This window comes from Gymnoscopelus microlampas (genome assembly GCF_963454915.1).
Source record: "Gymnoscopelus microlampas genome assembly, chromosome: 18".
NCBI lineage: Eukaryota > Metazoa > Chordata > Actinopteri > Myctophiformes > Myctophidae > Gymnoscopelus > Gymnoscopelus microlampas.
The window spans coordinates 36,906,016-36,922,940 of NC_139955.1; the positions used below are offsets into that span (position 1 = coordinate 36,906,016).

At 44.8% G+C, this 16,925-nt stretch overlaps 1 protein-coding gene across 6 annotated transcripts in view; it reads left to right on the forward strand.

Annotated features, from left to right (window-relative positions):
- The window catches only part of pcdh19 (protocadherin 19), an 86,043-nt gene that overhangs the window by 47,541 nt on the left and 21,577 nt on the right, over nt 1-16,925 (forward strand). For 3 of the 6 annotated variants that reach the window (XM_084085658.1, XM_084085662.1, XM_084085660.1), the window contains exon 4: nt 1,559-1,731. In XM_084085658.1, the coding sequence (XP_083941784.1) occupies nt 1,559-1,731 (173 nt within the window). Of the gene's footprint in view, nt 1-1,545; nt 1,732-16,925 lie in introns of all 6 variants that reach the window. The other 3 variants (XM_084085657.1, XM_084085661.1, XM_084085659.1) reach the window with 1 other exon arrangement.

Genomic DNA, 16,925 nt, shown 5'->3' on the forward strand with positions numbered 1-16,925 from the left:
GTTTGCAGGGGTTTTTTGGGCTCGTTTCCAAAATGTAGTTGCTTATTTGGGCTTGTTTCCTAATGTTGTTAAACCAGTGGTTCTTAAACATTTTCATGGCAAGGACCCCCAGAATAATGTTTTTTGTCCACAGATCCCCCCCCATCTAAAAATAGTTTGTGCCAGGGACCCCCCATACCAGATTTGTGTTGTTAGAATGTTTCAAAAATATTTTAAAATGTTCACTTTTTTGAACATTTAAAAAAAAATATCAGATGTACAAGCTCAAGATGTGAGCTTGTAGATCTGCTATTTTCAAATAGCCGATGTATACGGTATATAGGTTTAAAGTCGCTTAAAGTCGTTTAAAGTTGTTTTCCTAGACCTGGTTGCTTTATTTCTCTCACAAAATCTGGCAACACTGGTGTACATCTCTGCCAGGCTGAGTTGGCTACACAGGGCCTGCAAACTTTGGAAGTCAATCATAGCCAAAAAGAAAATCTGACAGATACATCTTGATCACATGAGATTTGGACAAAATCTGTAGGAGTAGTTGCAAAAAAGTGTGCTTTGAAGCAAACGCGAAATGGCGGAAATGGGCGTGGCCTATATGGGGAGCCTGTTGAACATGAAGCGGCCTGTTGTAGCGCCACCATGAGGTTAGCTCTGGAAACCACAAGGTTAGCTCTGGAAACACACGCACACTTACACACGTGCGCACACACACACACACACACACACACACACACACACACACACAGAGACCAACCCGCTAGCCTCCTGCAGAGCAACATCGAAAACATTTAGTGGGAGATTCAAGATTCAAAGATTGAATTTGTCACATGCTCATACAGTAGGCCAGAGGTCTTCAACAGGGGGTCCGGGACCCCTAGGGGGTCTTCAGAGTTACAACAGGGGGTCCGCCAAATCTTTGTGTGATATGATATTTTTTTTACATTAACCACTTGAACCCTAGCATCGATCCCTTTTCTGAGGAGAACTTTAGCCAAAAATAGCAGATCTACAAGCTCACAACACCTCGTAGATCGGCTATTTTTGGCAAAGAGGTTTGGTGTAGAGAGAAAAAAAAGATGAATCTACAACACTATAGATATGGGGGTCCCTGCTTCATCTCTCTCTCAGCTAGGGGGTCCTTGGCCTGAAATCGTTGAAGACCCCTGCAGTAGGGCTACATATATGCCGTGCAGTGAAATGTTGGTGCAGCAGCGGTGCTGAAAAACCAGCACTGGTCCAAAGTACTGTGTATCTAATACAAGTAAGCTACTAAGTAAGTAGTAATAAGTACTAGCTCAAAACGGATTATTCATCATCTGCTGTCAATGCCGTGGAAACACGAAGCGGAACCGCATGAAAAGGACAAGAACACGCGGAGAGAGAGAGAGAGAGGACGGGCAAGCGGCTGACAGCTCGTGCCGCGCCGTCAGCGCCAGGGCCGCCGCCCGCATGCAACCCGCCGCCGCGGCGGCGACCAAGTGCGAGCGAGAGAGAAAAGAAAAAAGGTGATGTGACAGTTAATCAAAATCTTGTCTCTCTTTCCCCCCTCCTGGCCCCCATGTAGCACGTCAACGTTCAAGGACCTGGAGGGGAACAGTCTGAAGGACAGCGGCCACGAGGAGAGCGACCAGACCGACAGCGAACACGACGTCCAGAGAGGCCACTATGTGGACACGGCTGTCAACGACGTGCTGAATATGACCGTGCCCCCCAACGTCTGCCAGCTGCCCGAACAAGGTAAGAGGACCTTGTTGGTGTGTGTGTGTGTGTGTGTGTGTGTGTGTGTGTGTGTGTGTCCGTGCGTGCGTGTGCCTGTGTTTTCGTGGAACTGAAAGAGCCCGTGGATTAAAGTTCCATTGATTCATGGAAGCCCATGGATTAACCCATTAAGCCCGGGAAAGCATCTGTGTCGTTTTGATTTATTTGGGCTATTCAAAAATAGCAGATATACAAGCTCATTTAGAGTGCCGCACTAATATATATCTTTCTAAAGCGAACATTTGTAACTCAAATCTTTGCTTCTGGGGGATTCTACAAATGTCTTCTAAAACCTAACAGTTTTTTTTTTAATGTATTTGGCCGTGGACCCCCCATCTCAAAACATTTTGTTCCAGGGACCCCCAGAAGTTGTAAACAGAGTTAAAAATGTTCGCTTTAAAAAGTATGTATTCAAAGATTAGCACACATCTTCCATGATTTTTCAAAAAGAATAGAAGATCTACAAGCTCATAGCGCGGCACTCGGTGCCGCGCTATGAGCTTGTAGATCTGCTATTCTTTTTGAACAGCCCAAAGAAATCTTAAAATGACACAGATGCGTTCCCGGTCTTAAAGGGTTAAAGCCACCACGGAGTTCAGTCATTATGGACGCCAGCGTGTCATCTATGAAAGCATGTTGCGTAGCGAAAAAACAGCCCACAGAGCATTTGATGTGGTCAAACTATAGCAATATGTTTAGAGGCATTTTTCATAACAACCCTAATGGTGTCGGATAATAATTCATAAAAGCAAAGGTTAAAGCCACAATCTGTGATTTCTTCACCTACAGTAGTTGGCAGTATATGTAGAACAGCATTACCTAAAAACATCATCATTTTACATTTTGTGTTAATTGTTTTGGAAACAGCGCTAGTGTGGCGGGGTGGGGGGGGGGGGCTTTCACAATTTGCAAAATAGGACTTTGCCATACTTTTTTTTTTCAGTCCTTTTATTTTGCTTTATACCACTCAAAAAAACGGGGACTTTTTGCTTATTTCCACACAACAGCACTAAGGTGTATTAACACATTGATTGCCGAGATATTAAACATGGTTTTCTATCCCCGTGCCGGCGTATAATTACCTCAATCCGATGATATTTGAAACGCCGTGGAACAGACATTGTGTAAAAGAAAAAAGCACGAAAAAGGTTCCTGTGATAGGCGGAAGGATCTGTGTATCCATGGGAACGACAAGTTTCCAACCGCGATCCGCCATTTTGGAGCTTTGGTCCGCTGAAAACGGGTGGTTTTCAATGAAAAAACAAACAAACTGAGTTACAGCTGTTTTTCTGAAAATCCCATCATTGGGGCGGGTGGAAGTGACGTTTTTTGTTATGACGTCACATCCAAAAATGTTCTTCTCTGAGAGACGATCGATCATTCCAAAGCTGTGTCGCCCCTTGTGGAATTTTCCCCCAAAAATGGAAGAACGCATATATTCGATCTAGGCAATAAAGTGATGGATTTGAAAGAACGAATATATGCGATCTAGGCATTAAAGACATAGTTCAATGTTGAAAATGAGTGGTATTCCTCTTTAATCCATGAGAGCCTTATTACGAGTCTAGTACCTCAATTTCAAGATAAGTCTGCTGTGTGTGTGTGTGTGTGTGTGTGTGTGTATGTGTGCTGGTCTGCTGGACCACCTATCTACGTTCATACCACACGAGCATCCTTTACAGTGCATTATCATAACCCCATTGCACAAGATAAGACTTCAGACGTGCCGCTGTGTTCGGAACGCCGCCGCGTCTCCGTCTTTTGATGTCCCACCGCGGGTGGCTAATGTTGCGGGGGATCTCTCTCCACGGCCAAACGCGGCTATAGCCTTTGATATGGTTTGCTCGGCTATCAGCGTCGACAGTTATAGTGGCCCATCATGTCTGCTTCTTTGAGGGGTCGCCCGCCTGCACTTCTGGCACACGCTTGAATGGCAGCAATTAGTCTGACAAAAGTAGGAGAGGGTGGACGTCGTCATCCACATGTCTCCGTGTAGCCCGTTCATCCATTATGCAGTGGGATCATTTAGCGAGAGAATTAACGTTGATGTTTCGTTTCTGACTCGCCGTTCAAGGAAGACATCCTCGTCGTCTGCCAGGAGCTCCGTGTTTAAAGGGTCATGTTCGTTCTTAACTACCGCCAGTCAACGTTCCAGTCAGAGTAGGACGGAGGGGATAGTAGGTCAGAAAGAGAGAGAGAAAGAGGGAATCAGAGAGATAGATGAGAGCCCGCATTATGCTTTGTCGAATGAAGCATGTCACAAAAAGACTGATCTTCAACAAAAAAATGTGACGCTTTGCAGCCATACAACCAGGGACGTGCACAGATAGACTCTAGGTGGTGCTAGAGCACCTGCCCTTTGCCCTCTTGACCAGAAGTGCCCTTTTGAAAAAAAGAAAAAAAAACGTTTTTTTTTCCCAGTTTACAGCAAGGGTCTTCAACAGGGGGTCCGGGACCCCTAGGGGGTCCTCAGAGTTACTACAGGGGGTCCGCCAAATCTTTATGTGATATGATTTTTCTTTTTACCATAACCACTCGAAACCTAGCATCCCTTTTCTGAGGAGAACTTTAGCCAAAAATAGCCGATCTACAAGCCCACAACGCCTCGCGCTGCGAGGCGTTGTGGGCTTGTAGATCGGCTATTTTTGGCAAAGAGGTATAGGTGTAGAGGGAAAAAAGAGCAGACCAAGTAAACAAAAAAAAGTATAATTTACTTAAGCACCTGCCCCTCAAAATGTCTGTGCACGCCACTGAAAAAGACTGATCTTCAACAAAAAATGTGACGCTTTGCAGCCATACAACAAGGTATTTGTCAATACACAGTAAAATCCTCAGTGCTATTGTATACATTTTTCTACTCTGAGACTGCAGCCTCAGAGTTAAATTAACAGTCAGGATTTCACTGTGTAGACAGAGGGAGAAAGGCATAAAGCGGTCTAGAACAGACGTGGCATGGTACAGTATGCACCTGAGGATATTTACCCAGCTCAAAGGGAAGACTAAATACACAAAGTGCTCTGAGTGTGCAGTGGAGCACGAGAGTCAGCGTGTGGAAAACTATGAGCGTTTCATCACCATTCACACCAGTCACTTCCACTCTACGGGAAGTGACAACAATAATTAGGCATTATACCTACTAAAAATATGAATTGCCCATTAAGGATAATTCTCCTCCCTCTCTTTCCCCGAGATAAACCATAATAATATTGTGCTTCTGTTTTCGCCGTGTTCCGCTTTATGAAGGCACGTTGTGTTTACCTAGGCAAGTGTTCTATTTTCTCCACTCCTCTGAGAAAAAAGAAAGAGAAAAAAAAAACCTTTACGGGTGCAAGACACGGAAGGAAAAATGAATCACACTCGCTGTAATATGCACAATGAAATAATTCACATGGATGTTAGTTTCTATCGTATTATTATCTGGTCTGTTTTCATCAGCTCATTGTGAAGTGTGTGTGTGTGGGCTTAGCTGAAGGAGCTGTAAATGACACTTGTGTTAGCCCCGGAATCATCTGACCCGTGCAGTTGTTCCGGTACTACATTTAATCAACCTGCCATTTAACCCAAAGCCTTGTGGCCGTTTGGCTTTTGTGTTGCGTGGTGCGTTGACTATTGAATTCACAGAACTTCCATTTTGTTGTTCATCTCTATCAGTGTTGCCATGTCTGCTTATTGTAAGCGACTTTGGGCTTGTTTTTCTGTAAGGTTGCTTGTAAATATTGGTAGTTTGCGGTGTTGTGTTATTCTTTTTTGGGCTTGTTTCTGAAGTGGTTCTCAAACATTTTTATGTCAAGGACCCCCAAATTAATATGTAGCCTAATTGTCCACCTATCCCCATCTGAAAACATTTTTTGCCAGGGACCACCGTACCAGATTTGTGTTGTTAAAATGTCAAGGGGAAAAAATATCACTTTTTTCCGCTTGATTTTTTTTTAAATAGCAGATCTACAAGCTCACAACGTGTCGCATTTGTGAGCTTGTAGGTCGGCTATGTTCAAATAGCCGACATATTGTACATAGGATTTAAGTGCTAATGTAACCTTGTCGCTTCTTTTGGGGCTTGTTTTCCTAGAGCTGGTTGCTTATTTCTCCCGCGCAATCTGGCAACGCCGGTCTCTATGACGATTGAAAGCAAGTCTGATTGTATGAATGGACGTGCCTCTATGGTTGGCTTTGTGATGACTGGGAATGGGAGATAAACACACACACACACACACGGCTACAGTCTTCTGGAAACGGGTTACGTACGGTTGGAATCAGCTCACAGAGGGCTCCCCCCCCCCCCCCCAGTAGTGTCAGACGGTAATGAACAATGATAAGTGAGTTTGCTAACTATTTGGTCGCCGCAATTATTTCACAAGCTCAAAATATTCCTGTCTCTCTTTAAAAAAAAACAATGCGTCCTGACAGGACCTCTTGTGTGCTACAATCTCATTATTGGAGACAATTAGACGAGATGTACACGAGCAATATTACAAGTGGAGCGAGCTCTCGGAGGCCGCTCTTTTTTCATTAACGCTGGGGATGATTATATCTGTTTCAGCCAAATGGATGTGCGCCTCCTGAATGCGTAACACAATGCAGTAGCTAGTAAACACAACACAAGAGAGGCTATTTTCTCTCAGTGCTACCCCAGTCTTTTGACCAAGAGTGAATAGATAAGGACAGAAATATCTGTTTGGAATTACAATTGGATGGCTGGTATTTTTGTGGGGGTTTTATTTATTGCAGACTTCTCCAAAAAGTAGTTCTGTCTGGCCACAAAAGAGTCTGTTTATCCCTCCATGTCAAAAAAAAATAGAGGGGCAGTGAGCACGGAAGAAAATGGCTCCGCCGGAGTCCGTCTCCTCTTTTGCCTTAAAAGATGGCGAGTGGCTGCATTGAGGGAGCAGTGCGATGAGAGCTGTTCATAATTATGAAATGAACTGACCAAAAAGATCTGTGTACAACGCAGCGACGAACGTAATGACATGGCAAATGGAATTGTCCCCCCATTACCATCTCAGCTGGTCTAATTACATACTTAAATTGTATTGATGGTGTAGCCTTGGTTGGACAGATTTGGCGTGACACGCGATTGAGTCCATCTCTTCCATTACCTCCACACCCCTCCCCCCCTCACCCCCTCCACCCAAGTCCCCCCAAGAGGACATTAGCTTCCTTATTCCTGTTACACATTCCACGGCGGGCTGATTGACCCGGGTACAGAGAGGCACACAAATGGAACAGTTGAGGTTGGTATAATATGAGAAGCCACGGCGGTTTACAGTGACGCGAAGGCGCGGTTTCACTCTGAGCTCGTCTGTCTTAATTGACATAAATGGACACCGGCCGGGCAGTTCTTGTTGAGTGAGTGGAGGGAATTGTCAGAAAACAAATAGCGGAGCGTTCACTAAACACACCCTGTGCTGCTTATAGCTTGTCTGCTGGGAATAACTCCTGGTTGCACGGTTTGCCTCTCTTGGCAGCTAAAGCAGAAAACAAGTTCAGAGTCTGCAATTGCCAAAGGACAACAACAAACAAACACAAGACAGTAGATACAAAAGAAACGTGTTCTTTGTGTTTTTATTGTCCTGTTCTCTTGTGTTGATAAATGCTGAGGAGGTGGTGGGGGGAGGGGGGTTGATGAGGAAGGGTTAAACTCCAGGGCTTTTTAAAAGCGCAGATGTTTACCTTTCTCAGCGCTGCTGTGTTTAAAGGTGCCGTTTACACAGGGGGGGAGACCCCGTTACCCCTTACACAAAGGCCAGCTATATACCTCCCACCCGGCCTGCGGACGTTCGAGTAGGGGGGAATCTTTGTACGTACAGAAGCTCATCTCCTCACATGAATGTGTGGCTTCTTCCACAGCACAATGAGCACGCTTTCCCCTCTCCTTCGGCATCTCTTTGAGCACTTTATTACTGGCTTTTGTCCATTTTCCTGTACTGTTGCGATATTCTCTCTCCTTCAGCGAGCAGCTTTGACAATGCATGGCCGTTACATCTGTACTATCTGCCAGCCAGCGTTGGGAAACTCTCAAAGCCCTATGCTTTGGAACCAACAGTTTTTTTTTTACAGACTATAGAAACGGTGGGTTGAATGAATGGTCCACGCTGTGCTGAAACCTGTCTGGAAGATGGGCTCGTGGCGCTCGCTTTGAAAACCTGAACTCAAATGCCCCCCCCCCCACACACACACACACAACCGATTAGATTAGGAACAGTGGGCTATCTGAAGAACAAATTATGATAAATCTCTCGGAATCTGTAAATTAAGGGCTATCTTTTAACCCATTGAGGCCCCGAGGTTCCGATTCTAACAAAATGTCTTCTAAATCCTAACGGTTTTCTAAAAAAAAAACGTATGTTTCTATATCAGTGGTGCTCAAACTTTTTCATGTCAAAGACATGAAAAGCCAAAAAAAATATATATGTATTTGGCCACGGACCCCCATCTCAAAATATGTTGTTCCAGGGACTCCCCAGAAGCAAAGATTTGAGTAAAAAATGTTTGCTTTAAAAATATATATATATTCAAAGATTTGCAGACATTTTCACTATTTCTCAAAAATAGCAGATCTACAAGCTCGTAGCGCGGCACTTGGTGCCGCGCTACGAGCTTGTAGATCTGTTATTCATGATTAGCCAAAGTGTAAAATAATACTTTTTTTTTTAGCTCAAATCAAAAAGGGACAAAGACGCGTTCCAGGTCTCAACGGGTTAACATGTAATTGCTCCTTCGTATCTCTCAATACAGTGAATACGGATGATATCGCTGTGGCTATAGAGAAGAAGAGGCGCCCGCACGAAATGAATTCTCAATGCTTTTATCTTCACAGGCATGTCCGTGAAGTGGAGTGGAGGGGGATTTGGGTTGGAAAATGTACGACATGCTAGCTTTGGCTCCAGAAGTCCATTGTTATCAAGGGAGAAGGGAAGAGAGGGAGCAGGCTTTGGAGGAGGCCGGGTGACAAAAGAGAGCTAAATCTTGCTATTTTTCTCCCAATGCCTTTGATTGTCGTAGCCCTCGCACTTAATTCCTCGCGGATGTGGATGAGCCACGCTTTTCCAGGCTCTAGATTTTGTGCATTGTTATATCAATGAAGTTGCCTCGTCTGCAGAGAAAGAGAGCATAGTACCGTATAGGTAGAATATTGGCAGGGACGTGCACAGATAGACTCTAGGTGGTGCTGGAGCCCCTGCCCTTTGCCCTCTTGACCAGAAGTGCCCTTTTTTTCAGTTTACAGCAGGGGTCTTCAACAGGGGGTCCGGGACCCCTAGGGGGTCCTCAGAGTTACTACAGGGGGTCCGCCAAATCTTTATGTGATATGATTTTTTTTTTTTACCGTAACCACTCGAAACCTAGCATCCCTTTTCTGAGGAGAACTTTAGCCAAAAATAGCAGATCTACAAGCCCACAACGCCTTGCGAGGCGTTGTGGGCTTGTAGATCGGCTATTGTTGGCAAAGAGGTATAGGTGTAGAGGGAAAAAAGAGCAGACCAAGTAAACAAAAAAAAGTATAATTTACTTGAGCAACTGCCCCTCAAAATGTCTGTGCACGCCACTGCATCTTTTCCTCACGGTGTCCATTTTGTGGACTTTCGCGGTTCGGTGTCTCGTTTTAGGTAACGTTTACGGTGGCAGCGCAAAAAGTTTTTTTTTTTCTTATGTCGAAGAAAAAGGAAAAGACAGATCTTCCCCGCGGCTTATTACACTCGGAGGGACACAAAGACCGCTCAATTAGCGCAGAGCAAAAGGGAACAAGCCTCTCTCATTCCTGACACATTCCATAACCTCCAACCCCGAGAGGATATATCTCTCATCTATCTGGTCGCTCCCTGTGGGCGTGTTCCTGAAGCGCGAGTCCAGGAATGGAAGCCCCTCCGCGGGCAACGTATCTCTCCCTTCCCTCCATTGCAGAGGATCCACAGGGTCTCGCCGCTCCTAATTGATTTCAAGTCTCTCTCTTGCTGCTCTCTCCCACTCCATCTTTCTCTGTTCTTTTTGTCTCCCCATCTATACTGACTGCAAATGTATTTCCAAGCCACATCTCTCCCGACCTTGTGCCAGTCAAGCAGTTACCCCTCTTCCCCCCCCCCCTCCCCCCCTCGTTGAACAGCACCTTGTGTTTATACTGCAAACTCGCCCGAAATCTAACATGGAAACATCCGCTAGTTTGCAGTTCTCTGATCTACTAATGAAAACGCTGACAGGTGTCAGAATCAGGACAGCAACAGGAACGGGGCCACGCTGACAACCAGAGATTGAGCGTGTGTGCGTGTGTGTGCGCGTGTGTGTGTGTGTGTGTGTGTGTGTGTGTGTGTGTGTGTGTGACAGAGAGAGAGCAATAGAGAGAGAGAGAGAGAGAGACAGACAGACAGACAGACAGACACATGGAGAGGTGAGTTCAGAGTAAGCAGTCTGAGAGAGAGAGAGAGAGAAAATAAAAAAGCAAGAGAGGAAATGATCTGTCTGACAGGTAGGAGTGCGTCTCCTATCCAGAGAGATAACCCCATACTGAGTGCAGCAGAGAGAGAGGACTCACACACACACACACACACACATGTGAGTGAATTAAACATCACACCTCTGTACTCGCGGTGCCTCTGGCTGGCTATGCGACGCATGTCGCCTCGTGATCAGTGTATGATTAGATTTAACATACAAACACTATAGCGGGACCATCCATTTTGATTTAGATTTTTGTTTTTTTGTGTCGCCCTAATCTAATGTGGAACCTGTGGAGGCAAAATGGCTGACAATGACAAACAGCTCGATGCGACGCGAGTATTAAGAAAGATGCGGTGCCACGCCACTGTATGCTCTCTCTCACACACACACACACACACGCGCGCGGACACACGCGCACACACACACGCGAAGAGATCTCATGAAAGCAGGTGTGATGGATATTTATGATGCAAACGGTGCCTATGAAATATACAGGAGAGAATATATAGAAGTAAAAAATCTAATTTCAAGCTGTGTCGACCTGTGCTGCTCGTCTTCTCTTCATTCTTTAGCCGAACATTTGCAAAATTCAATAATCCGATGCAGCGAGTTCCTAGAAATATATCTATCTGAAGTGAGACTCTCTCACAGAATCAAAAATAGCCCATGCAGTAATAATGCTCTAGTTTGATCATTTTGGCTAAGGGCATATCATTAAAAATTGAGTGACCCAAACGTCACTCAAAAAGCAAACTGTTCTACATAAGTCATATCGTCACTGTCGGGGGGGAAACCTTGTATATACAAAACTGTTACTTTTAAGGAAATGGAAAAGAATAACCTGTGTTGTATGGAATGTAATAATTATTTAGTCACAAGCTTTTGTTAATACTTTTTTTTGGTAAAATATTTGAAAAACCTGCAGACAGACTTAACCACTTTCAACCTGGTGTCCCTGTTTTGGGCATCTCATTATACAGTAGTATAGTTGAATATTTGTAAACAAAAAAAATCGAAATCTTTCAAATTTAGTGAAAATAAACGATCTTCAAGCTCACAACGCATTGCGAGCTTACAGATCGGCCATGTTCACTTCTTTTGCGAGAAACGGTCGTATGACAGAGTATAAAATATGAATTCATAACGTCATATAGTGTAATATATGAAAAATCTTAAAAAAGATTAAACATACACGATTTCTGCCAGACAGCATCAATATGCAAGTCCTTTCCTCATAGGGTATGTCTAAGTAAACGACTGTTTGGGTTTTCCATTGAATTTCATGATCACTGCCTCAGGCACGCTCACATAGAAGTGCACACTCGTCTCAAACACAAAGATGCATTTTAGTGTGTGTGTGTGTGTGTGTGTGTGTGTGTGTGTGTGTGTGTGTGTGTGTGTGTGTGTGTGCACAAACAGAGAGACACAATACACATGGAACACACACACACACACACACACACACACACACACACACACACACACACACACACACACACACACACACACACACACACACACACACACACACACACACACACACACACACACACACACACACACACACACACACACACAAAGGGACTTCAATCTGCAGTCCATGACTTCCAGCATAATACCATAATACCATAATGGCATCCCCTGAACTCACATTCTGCCAAAGCCCTCCTCAATGCACCCAGTGTATTTAATCAGCTCGAGAGGGGACTGCTTATCTCTACCGCACTTGTCATGGATAGCGTATTGAACATATCAGAGAAAGAAAATGGGAATGGTTCATTATTTTCTAGGGCTTCGCAATGAGTCTGATGTATCTCATTGCGCGGGCCCTCAACTGACAGCTCATTTTCTAGACAATCCTGGCATTCAGTTCACACACACAGCGCGCCCGGGAGTGAGAAAGCGAGACAGACAGACAGAGAGTGTGAGAGAGAGAGAGAGAGAGAGAGAGAGAGAGAGAGAGAGAATGAGAGAGACACACACACACACACACACACACACACACACACACACACACACACACACACACACACACACACACACACACACACACACACACACACACACACACACACACACACACACACACACACACACACACACACACACAGAGAGAGAGTAAAAGGAGAGACAGAGTGAGAGAGGCAGAGAGGGAAAATAGGGCTCCGGATCTCCATTGCTTATTCATGATGCTGTGGCATGCAAGGTGTGTTAATAATCTCCTCAGAAACCGAGTGAATCACAATTGTTTGTCGAACACCTAGCCAAGCCGTATGAGGCCCCCAATCGACGGCAGATGGGAGAACAGGGTGGGATAAGGATGATCCCAGACAGAGGGAGGAAGATTAAGAACAGGTAATACGCTGGAGTTAGTTGGAGACCAAAAGATTGTGCCACGAGAGATTCCGAAGAGAGCGCCGCTGAATTAACCCATTCAATCCGGGGAACGCATCTGTGTCATTTTTAGATTTCTTTGAGCTATTCAAAAAAACAGCAGATCTACAAGCTCATAGCACGGCACCGAGCGCCACGCTAAAAATTGTGAAAATGTGTGTGAATCTTTGAATGTATATATATTTTTTAAAGCGAACATTTGTAACTCAAATCTTTGCTTCGTTGTTTGTTTCATGTCAACGACCACCGAAATGATAATATATTTGGCCGCGGACCCCCATCTCAAAATATTTTGTTCCAGGGACCCCCCCGAAGCAAAGATTTGAGTTAAAAATGTATATATATTAAAAGATTTCCACACATTTTCACGATTATTTTCCAAAAAATAGCAGATTATGCTTGTATAATCTGCTATTTTCGAATAGCCCAAAGAAATCCAAAAACGACACACAGACGCGTTCCAGGTCTTACTGGGTTAATGAAATTCTCCTTGTGTGTGTGTACGTGTACGTGTGTGTGTGTGTATTTAAAGGTTAATAAGAGAAGGAAGGGGTAATGAGAGACGGATAGGGAGAAGAGACGAGAGAAAGACTGTGGCCAGAGGGAGGGGGGAAACTAGTGAAATCCTAGTAGCACGCCCATTGCATTGTCTCCAGTGTTGCCAGGCCCTTATTGTGGTTCTGATTGATTCTGCTCCTCTTCGTCTGTGCGAAGAAGAAGCCACAGCGGGGGGGGGGGGGGGGGGGGGGGGGGGCAGCCATTTCTCCTCCTCATCCCAGACCGGGGTGGTGTGTCACGGTCCACAGAGGTCACGGCGTAGCGTAGGGCCACCAAACCCCTTCCCTTCCTTCCTTCTCTCCATCCCGACACAGAGGCTAGTAGTCAGTGGTGGAAAAAGTACTCAAATGTTTGTGCAGGGCGGGGCTTGCTGCTGCAGCTATATCATCTGTACTCAAAGCGACAACCAGGGGAATCCTAGAACTTGGCCTCGGCGCTGATGATGGCCCCGGGCCCCCGGGGCCCCCGGGGGTCATCTCTCCAGAGGCCGAGGGCCATGCCTTTTGCTGTCATAATGTCATGACCTACCCCCCCCCCCCCCCCCCACAGTGCTTGTGACCTTGCCCCGTTTTGCGACAGGGCGCCTCGGAGGAGGCAATTTGGAAATGGCGTGTGATCATTGGCTGACACCATAAGCGGAGGAAAGTAACTAAGTAGATTTACTTAAGTTACTGTACTTGAGTACGATTTTGAGGTATTTGTACTTTCTACTTGAGTGTTTTCCGATTTCCAATACTTCTACTCCACTACATCTCTGATCCAAATATTGTACTTTTTACTCCACTACATTTATTTGTACACTTTAGTTACTTTGTAGATTTCTTATTATCATTACAAAACATACATTAACCACTTCAGCCCTACAGTATATATATTTTGGCCATTTTAAAATAGCCGATCTACGAGCTCACTTGTGAGCTTGTAGATCTGCTATTTTTCAAAAGATTTTTAATACATTTGAAAACTTGAAACGGCCGGGACATTCTGCATAACGAGTACTTTTACTTTTGGTCCTTAAAGTACATTTCGATGCCAATACTTTCGTACTTTTACTCAAGTAAACTTTGAATTCCGGACTTTCACTCCTAACAGAGTACTTCTACATTGCAGTATTGATACTTTTACTCAAGTAAAATAATGTGAGTACTGTTTCCACCGCTGACCATAAGCGACGGGGTCCACAGCGCTATTATACACAAAGGCTAACATGACTTTAGCGACGTGTCGGTCATGATCGATTCGTTCAAAAGAACTAGTTCTTTGCCGTGAACGAGCTCGTTCACTTTCTGAAACTGCTACGTTCACGCTAACATTCATGCCCCCATCCGCACAACGCACAACGTAAAAAGAAACGCTCCCGCAATGTTGTTTTACACTAGAATATAGCGCTATCGAACGGGAACGTGAACGAATCCATTTGAACGAATCATTTGCCGTGAACGAAATCGTTCGTTCACTAGAAATGACCGTTTTTTCCCCCATCACTACTTGACTTGTGGGACTCACAGTGTGTGGCTGTATTAAAGCATGCTAGGATAGTAGCAGCTAGGCTATAGGGCGACTGACTGCCAAAGCCAGGCTTGTATTACACAGGGATCCCAGGGTATATCAGACACCAGGCGGCCTGTGCTGTGCTCCCTCCAGGCAGGGCAGGCAGAGAGTCTGGCAACCGGCCACACAACCCAGATAGCTATAATCAACTCCATTAGCCGCAGCATTCCACTCCCATTTAGGAGACCCTCATAGTGGAGCCATTGTTCTACTGTATAGGCGTTAACCCGTTGAGACCGGGAAACGCATCTCTGTGTGTCATTTTTTTAGATTCCTTTGGGCTATTAAATAAATAGCAGATCTACAAGCTCGTAGCGCGGCACCGAGTGCCGCGCTACGAGCTTGTAGATCTGCTATTTTTTTTTGAAAAATCGTGAAATCTTTGAATGTATATATATATATTTTTTTAAGCGAACATTTTTAACTCAAATATTTGCTTCTGGGGGGTCCTTGGAACAACATATTTTGAGATGGGGGTCCGTGGCCAAATACATATAATTTTGGGGGTCCTTGACATGAAAAAGTTTGAGAACCACTGATATTATAGCGACGTAAGTTTTTTCAAAAAACTGTTAGGATTTAGAAGACATTTAACCCCAGAAGCAAAGATTTGACTTCAAAATGTTCGCTTTAAAAAAAACATATGTATTCAAAGATTTGCACAAAATGTTCAAGATTTTTCAAAAATAGCAGATCTACAAGCTCGTGGCACAAACGATTCTTATCCCCCCGGTCTGAACGGGTTAAGTAAGGATGCTGTGAAATATGGGGAAACGTATGCTGGTGGCAACATGGTTGTGTATACGCTGCACGGCACGTGGGGTAATAATATTCGCACACGCCAAAAAGCACCTGCACGTACGTGCACATGGGACGAACGTGTGGTGGTGGTGAATGGAGGGGGGGTGGGGGTGGGGTTGGGGGGGTGGGGGTGGTGGTTGGCCTGTTCTGGGAATAACGTGTCTTGGGAGGAGGCACTTGTTTTATCTGTTTTCCCTCTTGTGTAGAATGGAGAGATTAAGAATATACTCTGCTCTGTTTAAAGGGGGGAAAAATCAGCTGTCGTCTGACACGAGTACATTGTAAGCACACAGTTTTGCTGTCCGGAATACAAAGAGACATTTATCACTGCAGCTGGGGCAAGAGAGAGAGAGAGAGAGAGGAAGAGAGAGACATGCAGGGTGTGGGGGACTCTCTCTCTCTCGTTCAATGCAGCTAGCGTGCGTTTCTCTTCTTTAAGCCCCCCCATCACTTCCCCTTATACTGTGCAGGGGAAACAAGGTAGACCTCTCTCTTTAATCCCGCCGTAAGATCTCGTCCCTCTTTTATGCTTAATGTCTCTCTCCAGCTACCATTCTCTTATGTCTCCTTCTATCCCTGCCTTTTGTTTTTTATATCTCGCATATCATCCTCTCCTTTATCCTCAAAACATTAACCCTTTAAGACCGGGAACGCATCTCTGTGTAATTTTTTTATTTGAGCAAAAAAAAAAGCATTATTTTTACACTTTGCGCTATTAAAAAATAGCAGATTCTACAAGCTCGTAGTGCGGCACCGAGTGCCGCGCTACGAGCTTGTAGATCTGCTATTTTTGAAAAATCGTGAAAACATGTGCAAATCTTTGAATATATATGTTTTTAAAGCGGACTCAAATTTTGGGGGTTCCCTGGAACAACATATTTTGCGATGGGGGTCCCGCGGCCAAATACATATAATTTTGGGGGTCCTTGACATGAAAAAGTTTGAGCACCACTGATATAGAAACATACGTTTTTCATAAAACTGTCGGGATTTAGAAGACATTTTTTGCAGAATCGGAACCTCAGGTCTTAACGAGTTAAAGCCTGCAGGGTGGAATATTGTGTCAGTGAAGCCATGTCGTCCTGCCTCTCGCAATAAGGACGGCAACAAAAGGTTACTACCTTTGGGCACACAGACAGCATTTCCATATCTTACTCCCCCCCCCCCAACGATGCATATTCAGCGACAACGACTTCGCTCATTCCAAATGCAGCCTTTTTTTCCCCTCCCTCCTCTCCCCCCTTGCAGAAACATAGTGCTCAGCCCAGGCTTATAAAACATAAAGCTGGGGAGGGAGGCGGGCAGGCGGCGGGTGTGTTCTTCGGATTCTTTATTATTTTATCCTTTTTCTTTTTACTCAGAGAGCACAGGTCGAGGAGAAGTCGTCCTCCTCAGCCATCCACTATCAATGCCATATTTCCTTCAAGCGATTAGCGTCG